We start from the raw sequence: 16,937 nt of genomic DNA on the forward strand, positions 1-16,937 counted from the left end.
TCATCGTGAACGGCTGTCACCATAGAGACAGAAACCGCCGTGTGTAATGTTCATGGACCAGTCGATCGTCTAAAATTGGGTATATTTGAGAGCACAATCGAACCATGCTTGACTGACCGGTGAAGGGGACCGGCCTGTGGTGTTCTGCGTTACATTTATGACTTCTTCTTGAGCTCGCTGGAGAGCCAGTCGAGACCCTCGAACAGACCGTCACCGGAAGTGGCGCAGGTAGATTGGATGTACTGGAGCACATGTTAGAGGAGGGCCAATCATTACATGAATACTGCGACGGAAAAAAACATACCCAAACGCGTTGTCTCAAGCTGTGGAGGCCAAGCTTGTCTGTGATCTCAGCAACGCTCATGGCGTTCTACAAGCACGTCAGTCAGGTTGATCAACAATCATTGGTTGATTCTCGTTGCTTACAGGCAAATCCTGCTTGTTGGCGAAGACAAGGAGAAGAGCATCCCGCAGCTCATCCTCGTTGAGCATGCGCTGAAGCTCTTCGCGAGCCTCGGGAATACGGTCACGATCGTTGGAGTCGACGACGAAAATGATGCCCTGGGTGTTCTGGAAGTAATGTCTCCAGAGGGGGCGGATCTTGTCCTGTCCACCGACATCCCACACGGTGAACTGAATGTTGGCATACTCGACGGTCTCGACGTTGAAGCCTATATTAAAGAGAGTGTCAGTTTTGATGTTGTCATGGGACTAGACATGTTCGGAGATGCCCGAACACTGGAGATGGGGTGGATGGTGTAATCGTACCGATGGTGGGGATGGTGGTGACGACCTCACCAAGCTTGAGCTTGTAAAGAATGGTGGTCTTGCCGGCGGCATCGAGACCGACCATGAGAATTCTCATTTCCTTCTTGTTGAAGACGAACAGCTGCTTGAGCATGTCCTGAAATTTGGAGGCTGCGAGACCCATCTTGGCGGTGTTGGCTCACAAGGAGACTTTGGGTAACTGGGGTAGTAGTAGTTGTTATCTGGAAAGAGTGTTGTGTGAGCAGATAAGCAGCAAAAAGGGGCGTGATCAGATGCGGAGCTAAGAGCGTCGGTGAGGTTGGGAGAGTCGATGGTTGCGATACAAAGGAAGCCGGGAGGCAAAAGGTATAGAGAGCTGACCGATGGTCTGAGGACAGATATGCGGAGCGTTCCAGAGTTCGAGTCGGGCGTCCAGGCTTCCAACCTACAGCCTCGATGTCCCCAGTGCGTGCAAACGGGAAGCGACAAATCATCGAGTGAAGCGACGACTGCAGCGTCGAATTGGTCAGCAGCACGGGTTTCGATGGGCCAAGAGCCGCTGGGAGCAGTTGTCGTGATGATTGGAAGGCAGCGGGCGGCAGGCCGAGGCAGAAAGCCGATGCCGCGATGGATGCACAGACACACAGCACATACAGTCGAGTCGTCGGTGGTCGAGCTCTCCTTTCTCTCTCTCTCTCTCTCTCTCTTTTTAGGAGACGGGCAGGATAAAGAAAATGACTTACTATTCAAGGCGGTCCTCGAATATGGATGGAGATGGCGACGCGGTTGTTTACCGTCGCGATGGGTGCTGGCTTATGATGCTATGATGGCGGTGTGGGAAGGGAAACTCTTTGGGGGGAACGGTTTGGATTTTGAAAGTTGTTCTTGGGCTGGGCTGAGCTGAGCCGGGCACGGGACATGCAGCCAGTCCAGGGAACGCCAGTCCTGTCTTGCCCCTCTGGCACCGCAACCCAGGGGACTTTGCTTCCAAAGGGTTAGGGGCGACGCACGGGCGCAGTCTGCGTGAATACCCACTGGCAACCTTATCACAAGCCCCTTTTAGGCACACGGTCAACGGTACTTTGCATGTACCCGGCCAGTGCGAGCCTCTGGAACAACATTGGACCGCGAAGTTGTTGCCTCTGAGGTGGCTCCGATTTTTCTCTTCACAAGCCAACAGCCAACCCCCAACCCTGGAGCAGAGTTGCGGTAGCAAGGGCCCCTGTCACTGTGTTGTCGGCCTGCCAGGAGGAGCCGCTCTTGCTCAACCTGTGGACCACTCACACTCCACGCGGCCAGAATCGCCAAGGTGTCCCTTGAGACCAAAGTCCCGTCAGAAGAAGCCAGCACCGCGAAAATCTAGGGTGAAGCTCTAGCCATTTGCGAGTCCTTCCACGTCATCACCACCCCCAAACGATACGGATAACGACACCGACGGCGAGAGACCCCCGACCGACGATACACACAATGTTTCTGCGCACAGCAGCCAAGCTGCTGCTCTCAGCCAGCGTGCTGGTGAGCTCAGCTCTTGCACACAACATCCAGCTCCCAGCCCACGGGCGCGAATGCTTCCACGAGAACCTGCACCGCGATGATAGGATGACGGTCACTTTCCAAGTTGGCGACAGGGAGTTCGGAAGCTCTGGCAATCTTGATATTGATTTCTGGGTATGTCTTGGTTCTCAATGGGCGGAAGGGGGAGCAGCCGACTAACCAAGTTTTGTTTCGATCCACAGATCACCAACCCTGTCGGCGGATTCGAAGTAAACGAAAAGTCCATCTCCAACGGCGACTTCTCCTTCGAAGCCAAGCATGACGGCAAGTACCTGTACTGCTTCGGCAACGAGCACTGGGGTGCCCACTCCAAAGAGGTCTCGTTCAACGTTCACGGCATCGTCTACGTCTCCGAGGCCGATGCCCCCCAGGATCCCCTTGAGGTGGAGGTGCGCAAGCTGTCAGAAATGCTGGAGCGGGTCAAGGATGAGCAGGGCTATATCATTGTTCGTGAGCGCACCCACCGTAACACGGCCGAGAGCACCAACAGCAGAGTCAAGTGGTGGAACTTGTTTGTTATCGGTATTGTCGTTGGCGAGAGTGTCTTCCAGGTCTGGTGGCTCAGGAGATTCTTTGAGGTCAAGCGGGTTGTTTAAGGAGGAGGCAAAGCCTCGGGGTTTGCATTGCTCGAATAAATGCATATATACACCTTTACTACACGGGTTATCCATATTTTGGGCGCAGGATCTGGCGGTGCGGAATACGAAAGTGGATTCAGGGGTAATTTTGTCTTTGGGGCTCATGAAGCACAGCAATGGTTTGATGTAAGAAGGAGAGGGTGTAGCGTCACTGTCTGCCATGAAGGCACAGGTGCTTGTAGATGCAATGTCACGATAATTCATGATCTACCACTTTGTTTTTGGTTTCGGAGCGCTGCTGATCGCATGGAGTGCCCAGTGGCTAGAAAAGGCCGTCTCTTTTCACTGGTCACGCTGCTGGACCATCAGTCAAACAAGCATTTTCAATCATGTACAGCAGATTCATTCATTTACTCGTCTAGAAATAGATCTTTGCTCATGCTCTTCATATGCCAACAGAAGCAGGTAAACCAATTATATCCCCAACGCCGTCGGAAACCCAACCAAAGTAGGTAATCAAGGAAACCACCCATGTATAATATCCTCCCCTCTCCATGGGTATCTCAAGCAGAAGGATCAACCTCCACAAAAACCTCATCCTCCTCCCTCCTATGCTCCTCCACCGGCAACTTCACCTCCTTCACCGGGTGCAACAACATGGGCGGTAAACACATCCTCCCCTCCCCACCTCTCATCCCCCCGGGCGTCTTCTCATCCTTTGTCCCAGTCTCGTCCATCTCCAACTCGAACTGTTCTCCCCCATCATTATTCACCTTGAGCCCCATCCACCGTCTATACAAATTCCCACTAAACCCCGCGTTGTAGAACCACGTCAGCCCCCTCATATTGTGCTCCTTGTCACCGTAAACCGATGTCCTGCCCCCACCAGAGGCACCATTCCTCCCCCCGTTGAGGACCCGTGCGAGGTAATCCGCCGGCCAGGCTCTGTCGACAAACACAGGGTGAGGTGCATACACAGCCTTAAACCCGTGGTGAAGCGCCACCGTGGCTGGCCACATTTCCGGAAACGCGTGGTGTTTCTTGAAGGCTGTCTCCCTGTGCATGAGAAGGAGTAGTCGTCTTGACATTCTAGACGCGGTGATGATCTGAGCTCTTCTCGGCGGGAGGCCACGTTGGGTGTTGTACCCCGTGATATCACTCGCCAGCTTCCAGGATGTTCCCTCCGGATCGAAAATGGGCGACAAGGTGATGAGATCGGGCTCTTCCCCGACGCCCCAGGTATATTTATCCCTTTCGTAAGAAGTAGGCGGGACAGGGTCGTGCTCGTGCTCGAACCAATCTTTGGGATCTTCTGGCCGCAAGGGACCCCAGACCGAGCTTTCGGTTTGGGGTTTTGTCACTGGGGGAGAGGGGGATTTGATGGAGCCGGGGAGTTTATCCCACATGTTGTCTGCCGTCACGGTCCCGTGCTCGGTTTGGACGCGGGCCATTTGCTTGAAGTCCTCCCATGAGCCGTGGACATAAGGCATGTAGAACCTGCCGTTGCGCTCCCAGAGGCCTTTTCGAGGTTGGGTTTTGGACCAATTCTCGAGTTTGGTCAGGAGGTCGTAGTAGTGGCCTGTGTAGCGGATGTCCATTTCCCATTGCCAAAAGTACTCGTATTCTGGGTGGTTGTAGGCGAAGTGCTGCATGGCCATTTGGAGGCCGCGGTAGGAGCCGTGGACGGGGAGGTCGGGACCGCGGGTGAAGAGGTCGACGATGCCTTGGTAGACGGCGAGCATTTGGGTTTGGGACCAGAGGGTGGCGATGCCGCGGAACTCTTCGGGGACGGTCTCATTGATGCGGGCGCGGTAGGCTTCGTCGTCGGCCCAGACGGGGTTGCGGGCATCGTTGCGGACTTGGACGAGGAGGTGGACGTCGTAGCGGCCGCCAGAAGCAAGAGAGAGCTCGGCGATGAGGGCGCGGAGGTTGAGGATGTCTTCCTCCTTCCACTGAAACTCATCCCAGCAGCGGAGGACGACAGCGGTGCGAGGGAGGTCGCCTTGGGGGTTTTCCTGCAGAGGTTTCTCTTCCTCTGCCGCAGTCTTATTATGTCCGGCCGCGGCAGGCCTGACGCTCTCAACCACAGGCGTCTTGGCCTCGCGCACAGCGAACTTCGCACCCCTAATTCCATCCCCAATATAGAACCCACTCGGCGCCGCCTCCTTCCTCACCAAAGGCTTATACCTCTTGGCGTTGGCTTCATAACACCGTCTCTGCGCATCCGCCCAGTCGACCCTCCTATAATCCACCTCCTGCCCCGTCCCCCGAAACTCCCCCGCCCCCTCCCTGTCCCCGTGCTCGCCCACCCCAAGGCCCCCCTTCTTAATAGAATACCCATACCCATAAGGCCCGTACCTCCCAAACCTCTCAAAGCACACATCCTCCGGCAACGCCAAAAGCTCATAACTCCCCAGCACATTGTCCGGAAACCCATCCGGCCTCCCCTCCAGATACCTCACCCCAGGAACTTTTACTTTCCCCCCTCCCACCTCCAAAAAACACTCCTCCACCTCCCCCCTCTGGGGCAAAACACCCCCCTTGTACCCCTCAAACCCCTTACTCTCAGGCACCCCCTTCCCCGCCCTTGTCCCCTCCCCCCCATCCCAGCCCTTTTCCTCTCCTAATCTCGGATACTCAGGCACATTCCCCTCCAACCCAACCAACCTCCTCACCCCCCCGTAATACCTCGTCAAAAAATCAAACTGCTCCCACACCGCAGGAACGGGCTTTTTAATTGCTTCCGTCTTCCCCTCCGCGATCCGTTTATTTTCTAGTTGTGACGCGCGGATGAGGCCGAAGATGAAGATTACTATGGTTGACATCATCAAGATGCACAGCCAGCGAATAACCTTGTTCGGGAGACGGTACAAAAACCTTGGCCGGGCTACTGGCCCCCTCCGTGGGGGTTTACGATGCCCATGTTTGGGGAGGAGCATGTTTATTGTTGAGGTGCGGCGGGGGGAGTCTGGGGATGATGAGCTGGGGGAGGTGGTGGGGTAGTCGCTGTCGTCGTCGGCTTCGGAGCCGGAGGAGGAGGGGGAGAGTTCAGAGTCGGAGTAGCGCTCTTTGGTTGTTGCTGCTGCTGTTGTTGTTGTTGTTCTTAGGGAGCGGAGGGGGCGGCGGGAGGAAGATGTGCTGGAAGAGTGTTTATAGTGTTTTGGTGGAACTTCCTTGTATAAAGGGAGTTTGTTGTTGTTGTTAAGGTCGCTTCCTCGTGGGCGGAGGGGGTTGAGGCTGGAGAGGAGGCCCATTTTGGGGTAGGTTTGAGGACTGGAGGGGTTGGGGGGGTTAGTTGAGGGTTTGAAGGGGGGAAATAGCTTCAGAAATGGGTGCTTTACCTGAAAAACAGACCAGACGATCAGAGTCTACGAGACTCCCTCGCTGAGGCTTTGCAATCAGATGCCAATTGTCGCCATACACTCTTGTGTTTGTCCAAAACCGAATCCAACAAAGAAATGTGTCGAGTTTTGCCTGTTGGGCGTTGTTGATACTGCCCGATAAGATTTCAAAAGTCAACAATGAACAATTGACAGTCAAAAGGCAATTCAACCCGAGCCGGTGGATATCGTGGGCTTCCCAAAGTATGTACAATCAACAAGCGTGCATAAGCTCCATTGAATATATTTCTGGGGAGCTGCTGCAGGATGCACTTCAACAACAAGTTGGATTGCCATGACGGGCGGTGTTGTGGTCCCCCGCACTGATTGGTTGTCTGAATGCTGTTGTGAGCAGAATCGCGTGTTGCTCGGCAACGGGGGGCTCTCGGACAGGGGTTTGGGCCTTGGTTATCGTGGGGTAAGCGCCAGCCAAGGCTAGCTTGGCTTGTCCAACTTTGATGTGATCACAATTTGGATGGACTTTGGGAAGTGAAGCATCTTTTTTTTTTGTTTTTTGAAGATATCGCAAGGTTCTGCCTGAGGCTTTCAATTGATACTCGGTAAAGGTTCGCGAGACAGGATCGGTTCCAAAGTGCTGGGAGCGGGCGCATTCCAAAGCTCGTGTTAGTGTGGAATCTGTAGAGAACACGCTGTTCTCATCACAAAGGTGACTCATGGTAAAATGATAGTTTCAGCACACGATCTACTAGCATGGTTTACTGTGGTGAAGATAAGATGAAAGAATGAGATGGAAGTCATTTCTCGTCTGAGGTTCTGCGATCTGTCTTTTTTCGTATTGTAAGAGTCATCCATTGTGTGAGCTGGCCGGCGGCTAGCATGAGCATAGGGCCGTTGTGGGTTAGAGCTCATCTCCATTGAGAACAAGATGAACCTTTGTTGTGATCATCTCGTTTTTGGGAACTGAGATGTGTCTTTTTCAAGAAATGAAAGAGTCATCGGTGGGTTGCTGGTGTGTGTGTGTTGGCCTGGGCTGGGGCGGTTTGAGGATGCGGCAAAGCGGATGAGGACGATAAGTCCGAGGTGTGACCTTGGACTTTAGAGACCAACTTCAAAGGTCAGAAAGAGGAAAACTTAGGACCTCAGATGCTTAAATTTTGAAAAATTGTGCCTGTTCTGTCGGATGTGAATGAAGTATTTGGTGCTCCAGTGTCTGAATCGGTCAGGTCAGGGGTAAAAGGTCACGTACATGGCTGAATATGGGACAATCGCAGTTCAGCAAAGTATCTGAAGCTTCTGACAACCATAATCAAGTGCAAATACCGAGCTAAGCCCTGTACCTGGATCCCTGCCACCGATCTACCCACACTGTCGGATCCGAATGGCAGGGCTGGGGGAGGCAGTGGTCGCAGAGGGGGAGGGTTGTTATGGTGGTGGGCCAGCTTCGACCCGCGCAGCTAGGTTCATGGTTTCAGACCTGGACCAGAACATTGGCATCTGTGACTCTTTCTTGTTATTCCTGGTTTCAACAGAGGAATATGTGTTCTGTACTGAGTTCTCGTTGAATCCAGCATCTTCTGATGAGGCCGATTGTGAGGTCTGTACCGGGGAGGTATCATGCTGTGCCATCATCCATGATGTTGACAGATTGTCAGAAGTTGAATGGCGGCTTCGATTGGTTTTGTTATAACAGCTTCACACCTCAGGCTTTCTTGTAATCAGTATACCTTCCCACTCATACCCATTGTTTATACATATCACTTCAATCTTGGGGATTCAGAAGATAGGTACCTACCACAAGTCCAACAACTCGCAACAGCACCAACCTCACAAGATGTTTCTCCGCAAAACACGCCGAAAAGTACCCCTCAAACCCCCTCACCTCCGCCCACCTCCTCAAAGCTCCTACCGCAAACTGCCCCTCTACCTCACCCTCTCCCTCTGCCTCATAGCCCTCATCATCTTCCCCCTCGCCATCCTCCCCGTAGCCTCCGCCCACTCCACCGTCTCCAATGAACCCGCCCCAGGAGAACCCATCATCGGCATCGACCTCGGCACCACCTTCTCCTGCGTGGGCGTCATGAAAGATGGCAAAGTCGACATCATCGCCAACGACCAAGGAAGCCGAATCACACCAAGCTACGTAGCCTGGACCAAAGAAGGGGAGAGGTTGGTGGGCGAGGGGGCCAAGAACCAATTTGCGAGCAACCCCAGGAACACGATATTTGATATCAAGCGGTTGATCGGGAGGTCGTTTTCAGACAAGGGGGTGCAGGAGGATGCGAAACATATGCCTTTTACCGTTAAGAAGAGCGGGACGACGGGTGGTCCGGTGGTGGAGGTTGACGTTTCTGGACAAGGGGACATGAAGACGTTTACTCCGGAGGAAATCAGTGCGATGGTGCTGGGGAAGATGAAGGAGGTTGCCGAGGGGTTTCTTGGTGTGCCGTGAGTATTTTCTTCTTTCCACACCCTGTTGGAAAAACGTGCTGACATGACCTTTCTCAGAGTCAAACACGCCGTGGTCACCGTCCCGGCCTACTTCAGCGACAAACAACGCCAGGCGACCAAAGACGCAGGCCTCATCGCCGGCCTCAACATCGTCCGTGTCATCAACGAGCCCACCGCCGCCGCTTTAGCCTACGGCATCGACAAAGTTGACGGCGAACGCACCATCCTCGTCTACGACCTCGGAGGCGGCACATTTGACGTCTCGTTGCTTCAGCTCGAGGACGGTGTGTTTGAAGTCTTGTCAACAGCAGGCGACACAAGACTGGGCGGCGAGGATTTCGACAACAAAGTCATCAAGCACCTCGCTACCCAGTTCTCCAAGGCCAATGGTGGAGCCGATGTGACGAACGACGTCAAAGCGATGGGCAAGCTGAAGAGGGAGGCTGAGAAAGCCAAACGGACGCTGAGCTCGCAGATGAGTGCTAGGGTTGAGATTGAGGGGTTGCACAAGGGGTTGGACTTTGAGTACACGCTCACCAGGGCCAATTTTGAGGAGTTGAATATGGCCATGTTCAAGAAGACGCTGAAGACGGTGGAGCAGGCGCTGAAAGATGCAAAGGTTGACAAGAAGGATGTGACTGATATCGTGATGGTGGGAGGGTCGACGAGGATTCCAAAGATTCGCGAGTTGGTCGAGGCGTACTTTGGGAAGAAGGTTAGCCTGGGAGTTAATCCCGATGAGGCTGTTGCTCATGGAGCTGCGCTACAGGGCGGTGTAAGCGTTCACATTTCAAAGCCGCAAGGGAAAGATGCTGATATTTCTGTTAGATCATTGCCGGCGAGGAATCCATGATCACGAACGCTATTATGGACATCACCCCCCTCACGCTGGGTATCGAGACCACAGGAGGAGTCATGGTAGGCGCATTCACCTTGATTACCATACGGAGAGTGATTCCATGAGCTGACAGGAGAGAAGACCAAGTTGATCTTGCGAAACACGGCGATTCCCACGGTAAGTCCTCAGAACTCATGGCAGTCTCTCCGTCTCACTAACCGGGCCGCAGAAAAAATCCCAAATCTTTTCAACAGCAGCGGACAACCAAAACGTTGTTCAGATCAAGGTCTACGAGGGCGAGCGCGCACTGACCAAGGACAACAACCTCCTGGGCAAATTCGAACTCACCGGCATCCCACCAGCACCAAGAGGTGTCCCCCAGATCGAGGTCTCGTTTACGATTGACGTCAATGGTATCTTGAAAGTCACCGCCCACGACAAGGGTACCGGGAAGGCAGAGAGCGTTAAGATTACCAACGACCGAGGACGGCTGTCTGCCGAGGAAATTGAGCGTTTGATCTTGGAGGCCGAGGGGTATGCCGAGAAAGATAAGGAGATTCGAGAGCGGATCGAAGCCAGAAATGGGCTTGAGAACTACGCTTTTAGCCTCAAGAACCAGGTGAATGATGAACAGGGCATGGGTGGCAGGATTGATGGTGATGATAAGGATACTGTAAGTCGAGTTCCCAGACCTGTTGTTTGGACTGGTGCTAACGATGATTCCAGATCATGGATGCCCTGAGCGAGGCGATGGGTTGGTTGGATGAGAATGCCGCTACGGCGACGGCGGAGGACTTTGAAGAACAGAAGGAAAGGCTGTCGAATGTGGCTTATCCCATCACCAGCAAACTGTACGCCGAGTCTGGCGGTAGTGGTGCTGGCTACGATGACGAGCCGGATATTCATGATGAGTTGTAGATATGTACTTGGAACTGTGTTTTGACCGGGTACCAGTTCCATGCTGGTCAGGATGGATATTGAACAGAGACCTGGTTTAGGACCAGATTACCGTAGATATCCATCAAACAGACCGAGTTTCACAGTTTGTTTGTGGCGGTTGATATGCTCAAAGTGTGTCTATAACAGAAACATCTCGACTTGCAATGATTCTACAGCAAACAGATGCCAGTTGGCCTGGTGTCCAGATAAGTCGAAGCTTCTCAACCTGTGCAAGTCATGCTGGCCCTGGATTGGGAACGATGCTTGGGTCGGTTAAACATCGGTGCACACTTCCCCAGACCGGAGGTGGAGCCTTCTTCCAGGTTCCAGGTTGCCCCGTGCTTGAGAGGATTGGGGGGAGGCTCGGCAGGTGGCTGAAGACGAAAATACCGAGGTTCACGAGCGCTTTCGACCACCCGAGAAGGGTCGCTCCAGAACCAAGGCTCTCCACCCCTCTCTGCCGTCATCTTGAAAATCACCCCTTCACCCTTCTCTGCGCCGGGGACGCATTGCCTCCACCCATCCTTCCCTCTTTGATTTTAAGCCAGAAGCGACCTACACGATATTCTCGCACCAACAACGACTGACTCTTCTTTGTTGCTCCGACAAATACGCGTGGGGTTGGTGTGTGTAGGCGGCTACCGAGGCTGGGCATCGACCAGTTTGCGACCTGTTCGCTGTGACCCGCTGTTGCCACCCCGGAAACCCTTGTCCGCCGGCTGAGCGCGCCTCTGTGCTTTTCTCAACATCCCAGCAACAGCAACTCTCCCCCCCGTTTGCAACACGATGGCATCGCCGCCAAAACCGTGGGAAAGACCAGGCGCAGCGTCTGGAACGACTGGTTAGTGCCTCCTTTATTATCATACGCTCATTCGGATTCATTCAGAGCATCTTACTAATCACGCAACAGTAGCAACTCTTTCTTCCCCATCCTCAGCCGCTCCAGCTGCGACAACAACTGCGACTCCCAACGCACTTTCCAATCCCGCCATGGCGACTTCCACCACAACCGCGTCCGGTACCCCGCCGATACCGCCAGTTCCGGCCTCTCTGACCTCTTCGGTCACACAGAACGCGGCTGCTTACAGCAGGCCATACGCCGCCTCGCCCTATGGCGGAGGTTACGGTTCAGCCTACTCGTCGCCCTACTCATCACCATACAACAGATATGGCGCTATGGGCGGTATGGGTGGTTATGGGGGCTATGGAAGTAGCATGTATGGAGGCATGGGTGGATATGGTGGCGGCATGTACGGAGGAGGCATGTACGGGGGCGGGATGCCAGGAGACCCAAACAACCCGGAGAGTCTCACCAACCGCTTCAACATGAGCACCCAGGCCACCTTCCAGATGCTCGAAGGCATTGTGGGCGCTTTCGGAGGATTTGCCCAGATGCTGGAGAGCACTTACATGGCCACGCATTCCAGCTTCTTCGGTAAGTGATGTTGTTAACAGATTGATATTGGCGCGAGACTGACGTTATCATAGCTATGGTATCTGTGGCCGAACAGTTTGGAAATCTACGTGACACCCTCGGCTCAGTCTTGGGTATCTTTACCCTGATGCGTTGGATTCGCACCCTGATCGCCAGGATTACAGGCAGACCCCCACCGGTGGATGCCACAGCCCTCACGCCCGCTGCGTTCGCCCGCTTCGAGGGCCGCAAGCTTCCCGACGGCAGCGCCCCACCCAAGCCCAGCCGCAAGCCTCTCTTCTTCTTCCTCCTCGCCGCCTTCGGCCTTCCGATGATCATGAGCAGGATTATCCGAGGGCTGGCTGCCAGCGCTGAAGAAGAGGAGCGCAAGCGCCAAATCATGGCTGCTCAGCAAGTTGTTGACCCCAACAATCTTGTCTTCTGCCGCGTGCTCTACGACTTTACCCCTGCCAATAGCGGTCCGGCTGCCGTTCAGGGAGTCGATATCCAGGTGCACAAGGGCGACTTTGTTGCAGTCCTGAGCAAGAGTGATCCCATGGGCAACCCAAGCGAGTGGTGGAAGTGCCGCGCTCGCGATGGAAGAATTGGATATCTCCCTGCGAATTTCCTCGAAGTTATGCGCAAGCCCAACGAGCCCATCGCTGCCATCAAGAACACCCCCGCCAGCGAGAGCAGTAGAACTAGCTCCTTGACCAGCTCCGTCAGCGCCCCTGGCACGCTCAGCACGAACCCCCTGAAGGCCCCCCCGATGCCGACAACCAAGGTTGGCGACGTGACCGTGGAGAGCTTCCAGAAGTCAACGTTCCAATCTTAGAAGGAGGCCAATGTCATACCTGGACCTGTTATCAGTACGCACTCGGCACAGTCGGTTCCTGCTTCTGCGCATCCAAGCCGACGCTCTCATTCTCAGCCAGAGCTTTCCATCATTTTACAAGAGTTTAGGAAGACGAGGATGACTCCAGTGCCCCGCTACGATAAGCAGTCGGGAACTATGGTATACGTGAATCCTTTGACTGGGGCCCCTCTGATGAATGGAAACCCGGTTGTGCATTACCAAGATCCTTCACAACAGGTTGCCCACAATCCTCGACAAGGACTCTCGCTTGAAGATTTACTTCGGATGGGCAATGTGAAGCATGCGAAGCGGGTGAAGAAGGCGAAGACGACGTTCTGAGACCGTACAACAACAGCAGCATTACAGCCTTTCTCCTTTTTTGTGTGTATTTCAGCAGCAACAAACCCGACTATTAATATCCCACGAACTCGATGTACCGCGACGAAGGTCATAACGTCAGCATATCTTACCGATGCGAGTCCGATCTCTTTTTTGGCAAAGGGGGAGGGGGGAGGATGACGGAACGAAGGAAGTATAGGAAGGAGTGGGAAACGGGTTAACGAAAAGAATCTTTTTCATACAACAAAGTCATGGCGTTTTTTTTTTTTTTTTGGAGTTGATGATGACACCATACAGAGCATCAGTTATTCTTGATGAAGCGATGGGAATGAAATTCCTATTATTATTGTACTTTTGTTCTGTTTGCTTGGGGGTATTGTAAGCGATAAGGGGGGGGAAGAGCGATTTATTTTGGGACTTGTGTGGTGACGAGGAAGGGGGTGTGTGTGTGTGTGGTTTTGATAGTTGTATTAAATGAGAGGTATCTTGAACATTGTGCTGTTTGGTTGTTCTATTCCGTTGGTCATGGGATGTTACCCATTGTAGGCTCAACAAGTGTGGACAGTGGCTACGAGGTGAACAATTTGCATGTGATAGACACGACTAGGCCGCGTGTCCTGAACATGTGCGTCAGTGTCGCGTGGTGTCTCCAGTTTGGATGGATTTCCATGTTGCACTTTTGGTGGAGCAAAACGCAGAAATCCATATTGAAACATGGGACGACAAAGAAAGAGCCTCCTCACCATATAAGATGAAAATGGCAGTAAACTCAGAACCTGGGATTCACTACCTTGGACATCTGGCCAAAAAGGTAAAACAAGGGAAAGAGGACTGTTCTGCCTTCATAGCCTCTGTTTGGTTCTTTGATAGCCATATCATACAAAATTAAAAAAACCCTCATCCTTCCCCCATACTTCTCGTCCCTTCCCTCGGAAATTCATCGAATGTTATTTTCACCTCCTTCTTTCTCTCGCTCTTGCCTTATTCGTCGCTGCCAATCTCTGTAATTTCCCCCGTTTCTGTTTCTTGCCCCCCTAACCGACGCCCAAAGAGAAACAGTAATAAAATGTTTTTTCTTTATTAAAAAAAAAAAAACAAGACATCCCCCCTTGATGAGACAGAAGGGGAAAGACCACAACCATGAAATGACCAAAACCCCAGTCCCAGGGCAGCGACAAAGTCGCCATAACGAAAAAAAAATGTATACAATATTCCCGTGATAAAGAAAAAGGTTACCCGCAGAGCAAAGCGAGAAAAGGAGGCATGGGTGGTGATGTCCCCGCCGAAAGAAGAAATTACCACTCGTACTCCCCCGTAGCCTTGTGGAAGACATACTCCTTGCCGTTCACAGTCAGGACGCCATCCTTGAGTGTGCACTTCCTGTAGCCCAGGGTATTAGTATCTGAAATGTTATACAAGTTTCGTGGGAGTAGAGAGACGCACCACTTATTCTTCACCCTCTGCACCTTGTCATACATGCAAAGCATCATATGCCCCATGTCATCATCCTCATCGTCGTCCTCCTTGTTGTCGTCGGAGTCGTCCAAGTCAGAGTTGATCGCATCGTCATCCAAATCCTCATCCTTCATGTCATCCTCCCCACCATCAACCTGGGAAGGACCCCCAGTAGCGCGGTTCCGTCTATTGTCAAGGCTGCGGACCTTGGTGGCCTGCTTCAGAGGAAGCATCAGGCCGCCGCCCTCCATCTGCTTGGCTCGGGCGGCGATCTGGGCGTGAAGATGATCATCAATCTCGACGCGGCCCATCTCGACAGCCTGGCCTTCGGCGTTGCGGCGCATCATGACAGCCTCCCAGCAGTCATCGCTAGGGCCATCAGTCTGGGCATTAGGCAAGTTGTTGGGGGCAATCCCACGCTGCTGCTGAGCCTGTTGAGCCTGTAGCTGCATGCGTTGCTGCATCTGTTGCTGCATCTGTCGTTGATACACCTGCTCGGGGGTCAGCTGCTGAGGTCCACCCTGCTGTGGCCGTTGCATGTGCTGTTGCTGAATCTGCTGAGGGTGTTGGGGGCGTTGTTGTTGAGGATGCTGTGGGTGTTGCTGATACTGCTGCTGCTGAGGGTGTTGTTGGTGTTGAGCATGTTGTTGCTGGACCTGCTGTTGCTGCTGTTGGGCTTGGCCAACGTTCCCTTGTCCGACCTTACCATTACCGTTGGACATGGAGGCAATGGAGGCAGCAGCTCCCTCGCCGTACTTGTTTTGCAAAGCCTGCACAGCCCGGGTAGCGGCTATGCTGGGGTTGACAGTAGGCAGGCTAGGGTGGGAGGCATTGTGATAACCAGGATGCACGGGTTGAGAGCCAGCGCCGGGTTCCTGCTTGATAGCGACCGGCTCAGACCTGACCAACCCTGGCTCCTGCTTGACGGGCACCCCGTTGGAATGAGGCTGGTTGATATTTGGCAGCGAGAGAGGTTGAGCTGAAGTCTGAGGGCTCAACGTAGACTGGGTATAAGCCGCCTGCGGTGGGGGAGCGGCTTGCGGCGCTGGAGCCGGGGGAGCGGCTGGTTGAGCTGGAGGAGCGGGCTGCTCTGGCTTCGGGTCCCAGGGAAACTGGGCCACGTTGAGCTGCGAGAGCTTCATTTGCCATTTCTGCAGCTTGTGTTAGTCTCATTCATAGACATGGCTCCCTGTAAGAGGGGCAATAAGAAAACAGAAGGAGAGGGGGGCCCTCTAGCAGGGTGCCACGTGATCAAGCGTGAGACCATCCAATCGGAAGGCAGTGTTGGGGAATGGAGTAAGTTCGCAGCAGCGGGGAAGGGACTTAAAAAGAGACCCAAAAGCACTGGGCCGCCCACTCCGAGGCAGCTCGCTCTCCACCCCTCTTTGCGTCCCAGGAGGCCCAGGCAGTCCAGCCCGTCAGCCAACACCGCCCGAACGAAGGGACCGACACTTGTCGCGCCCCTCAACCTCAATCTTGACCACCACCAACCATCACCAACATCTTCTCATCTCAATCGACAAACGGTGCGCATCGACACGCAAGCAGGTAAGGAGACAGGGACAGGAATACGGGTTTGCCTCACCTTCTTCAGGTCCTCGAGCACGCCATCCTCGACACCATTCTCCTCGAAATCAACGCGCACAGCGTCGATGACTCCCTGAATCACAGCCTCGTAAACCTGGCCAACGTGAACGTTCGACATCTTGACGAGTCAAAAAGCTGCAGCGAAAACAACAACAGCGAGCGAAGCTTGGCTATCTGCGATCGATTTGACTTTCTTCGTGTGGGTTCGTCAAACGGTGGTTGCCTTGACGTTTGTGAGATTGACTAGCAGTTTCTCTCTACCGACTCCTTCTTTCTCTCTACGTTTTGCACTGCAAAAACGGGGCGTCGGCTTGGGTTGCGCCGGCGGAAAATATGATTCGGAGTCGATGGTTCGCGGATGAGATATCCCGAAGGGAGGGAGGCGGGAAGTCGGTCTGAACTGCTAGACGTTTTCTCTTGCACTCTGATTCCTCGATTGCTTGTCCTGCCACGTCGCTTTGAAAAAAAAGAGGAACTCCCTCTTGCTCGTGACACCTGTCTTGTCTAGATGGAAAGTGCAGCGATTCAGCAATAACTCTGCAGTGTGATATGCCCGTGTTGCGCCGCGGGTCTGGGTTGCCGTTTCGCCTGGGAGTGATGTATTGGGCAAGTTGAACGAATCCGCCAGAGGCCTGTTGAAGTACTGAGGCCTGATTAGTCATCTGGCTCTAGCACCAACAGCCACCCGGCACCTGCCTTCTGATTGGCCAGCCCGCTTTTATTAGTGAGTTCAGGGCGCTCGGCACTTTTAACCGCAGTAGAAACAAGCATTACCTGCCCTGGAACTCTGCATCAATTCAGCGACCATTATCACGAAAGTAAATCAACCTGCAGGATATCA

General features: G+C 53.6%; 6 protein-coding genes across 6 annotated transcripts; 3 read left to right on the top strand and 3 right to left on the bottom strand.

Annotated features, from left to right (window-relative positions):
- Positions 1–931, bottom strand: ARF1 (Arf GTPase arf1; the record flags this gene model as incomplete). Its single annotated transcript, XM_062941693.1, has 4 exons — positions 1–69; positions 305–370; positions 427–671; positions 769–931. 4 exons carry the CDS (start codon positions 929–931, stop codon positions 1–3), a joined length of 543 nt encoding a protein of 180 aa, XP_062804576.1.
- Positions 932–1,486: 555 nt separating this feature from the next.
- Positions 1,487–3,196, top strand: EMP24 (p24 complex component). The gene is made up of 2 exons (XM_062941694.1): positions 1,487–2,415; positions 2,484–3,196. The coding sequence occupies exons 1-2, from the start codon at positions 2,215–2,217 to the stop codon at positions 2,895–2,897; spliced, it is 615 nt and encodes a 204-aa protein (XP_062804577.1). The 5' UTR covers positions 1,487–2,214; the 3' UTR covers positions 2,898–3,196.
- Positions 3,197–3,442: 246 nt separating this feature from the next.
- Positions 3,443–6,133, bottom strand: QC764_104550 (uncharacterized protein; the record flags this gene model as incomplete). Its single annotated transcript, XM_062941695.1, has 1 exon — positions 3,443–6,133. The coding sequence occupies one exon, from the start codon at positions 6,131–6,133 to the stop codon at positions 3,443–3,445; it is 2,691 nt and encodes an 896-aa protein (XP_062804578.1).
- A 1,602-nt stretch (positions 6,134–7,735) lies between these two features.
- KAR2_1 (ATPase with role in protein import into the ER) lies at positions 7,736–10,549 on the top strand. Its single transcript, XM_062941696.1, has 5 exons — positions 7,736–8,665; positions 8,726–9,480; positions 9,530–9,586; positions 9,689–10,179; positions 10,233–10,549. Exons 1-5 carry the CDS (start codon positions 8,052–8,054, stop codon positions 10,422–10,424), a joined length of 2,109 nt encoding a protein of 702 aa, XP_062804579.1. The 5' UTR covers positions 7,736–8,051; the 3' UTR covers positions 10,425–10,549.
- A 260-nt stretch (positions 10,550–10,809) lies between these two features.
- PEX13 (Peroxisomal membrane protein PAS20) lies at positions 10,810–13,432 on the top strand. Its single transcript, XM_062941697.1, has 3 exons — positions 10,810–11,286; positions 11,359–11,880; positions 11,934–13,432. Exons 1-3 carry the CDS (start codon positions 11,232–11,234, stop codon positions 12,692–12,694), a joined length of 1,338 nt encoding a protein of 445 aa, XP_062804580.1. The 5' UTR covers positions 10,810–11,231; the 3' UTR covers positions 12,695–13,432.
- A 340-nt stretch (positions 13,433–13,772) lies between these two features.
- TOA1 (transcription factor IIA subunit alpha) lies at positions 13,773–16,214 on the bottom strand (the record flags this gene model as incomplete). The annotated part of the gene is made up of 3 exons (XM_062941698.1): positions 13,773–14,434; positions 14,498–15,660; positions 16,095–16,214. 3 exons carry the CDS (start codon positions 16,212–16,214, stop codon positions 14,350–14,352), a joined length of 1,368 nt encoding a protein of 455 aa, XP_062804581.1. The 3' UTR covers positions 13,773–14,349.
- Positions 16,215–16,937: the final 723 nt, after the last annotated feature.

Source organism: Podospora pseudoanserina, chromosome 1 (assembly GCF_035222485.1).
Source record: "Podospora pseudoanserina strain CBS 124.78 chromosome 1, whole genome shotgun sequence".
Classification (NCBI taxonomy): Eukaryota; Fungi; Ascomycota; class Sordariomycetes; order Sordariales; family Podosporaceae; genus Podospora; species Podospora pseudoanserina.

What these genes read in the sequence shown, in the direction of transcription:
- EMP24 (XM_062941694.1), top strand. Translation starts at nt 2,215, where the DNA reads ATGTTTCTGCGCACAGCAGCCAAGCTGCTGCTCTCAGCCAGCGTGCTG. An exon ending in ATCTTGATATTGATTTCTGG is followed by an intron (nt 2,416 to 2,483) that starts GTATGTCTTGGT and finishes TTCGATCCACAG; the next exon opens with ATCACCAACCCTGTCGGCGG.
- KAR2_1 (XM_062941696.1), top strand. Translation starts at nt 8,052, where the DNA reads ATGTTTCTCCGCAAAACACGCCGAAAAGTACCCCTCAAACCCCCTCAC. An exon ending in AAAGCCGCAAGGGAAAGATG is followed by an intron (nt 9,481 to 9,529) that starts CTGATATTTCTG and finishes ATGATCACGAAC; the next exon opens with GCTATTATGGACATCACCCC. An exon ending in ATGGTGATGATAAGGATACT is followed by an intron (nt 10,180 to 10,232) that starts GTAAGTCGAGTT and finishes CGATGATTCCAG; the next exon opens with ATCATGGATGCCCTGAGCGA.
- PEX13 (XM_062941697.1), top strand. Translation starts at nt 11,232, where the DNA reads ATGGCATCGCCGCCAAAACCGTGGGAAAGACCAGGCGCAGCGTCTGGA. An exon ending in CGCAGCGTCTGGAACGACTG is followed by an intron (nt 11,287 to 11,358) that starts GTTAGTGCCTCC and finishes ACGCAACAGTAG; the next exon opens with CAACTCTTTCTTCCCCATCC. An exon ending in CACGCATTCCAGCTTCTTCG is followed by an intron (nt 11,881 to 11,933) that starts GTAAGTGATGTT and finishes ACGTTATCATAG; the next exon opens with CTATGGTATCTGTGGCCGAA.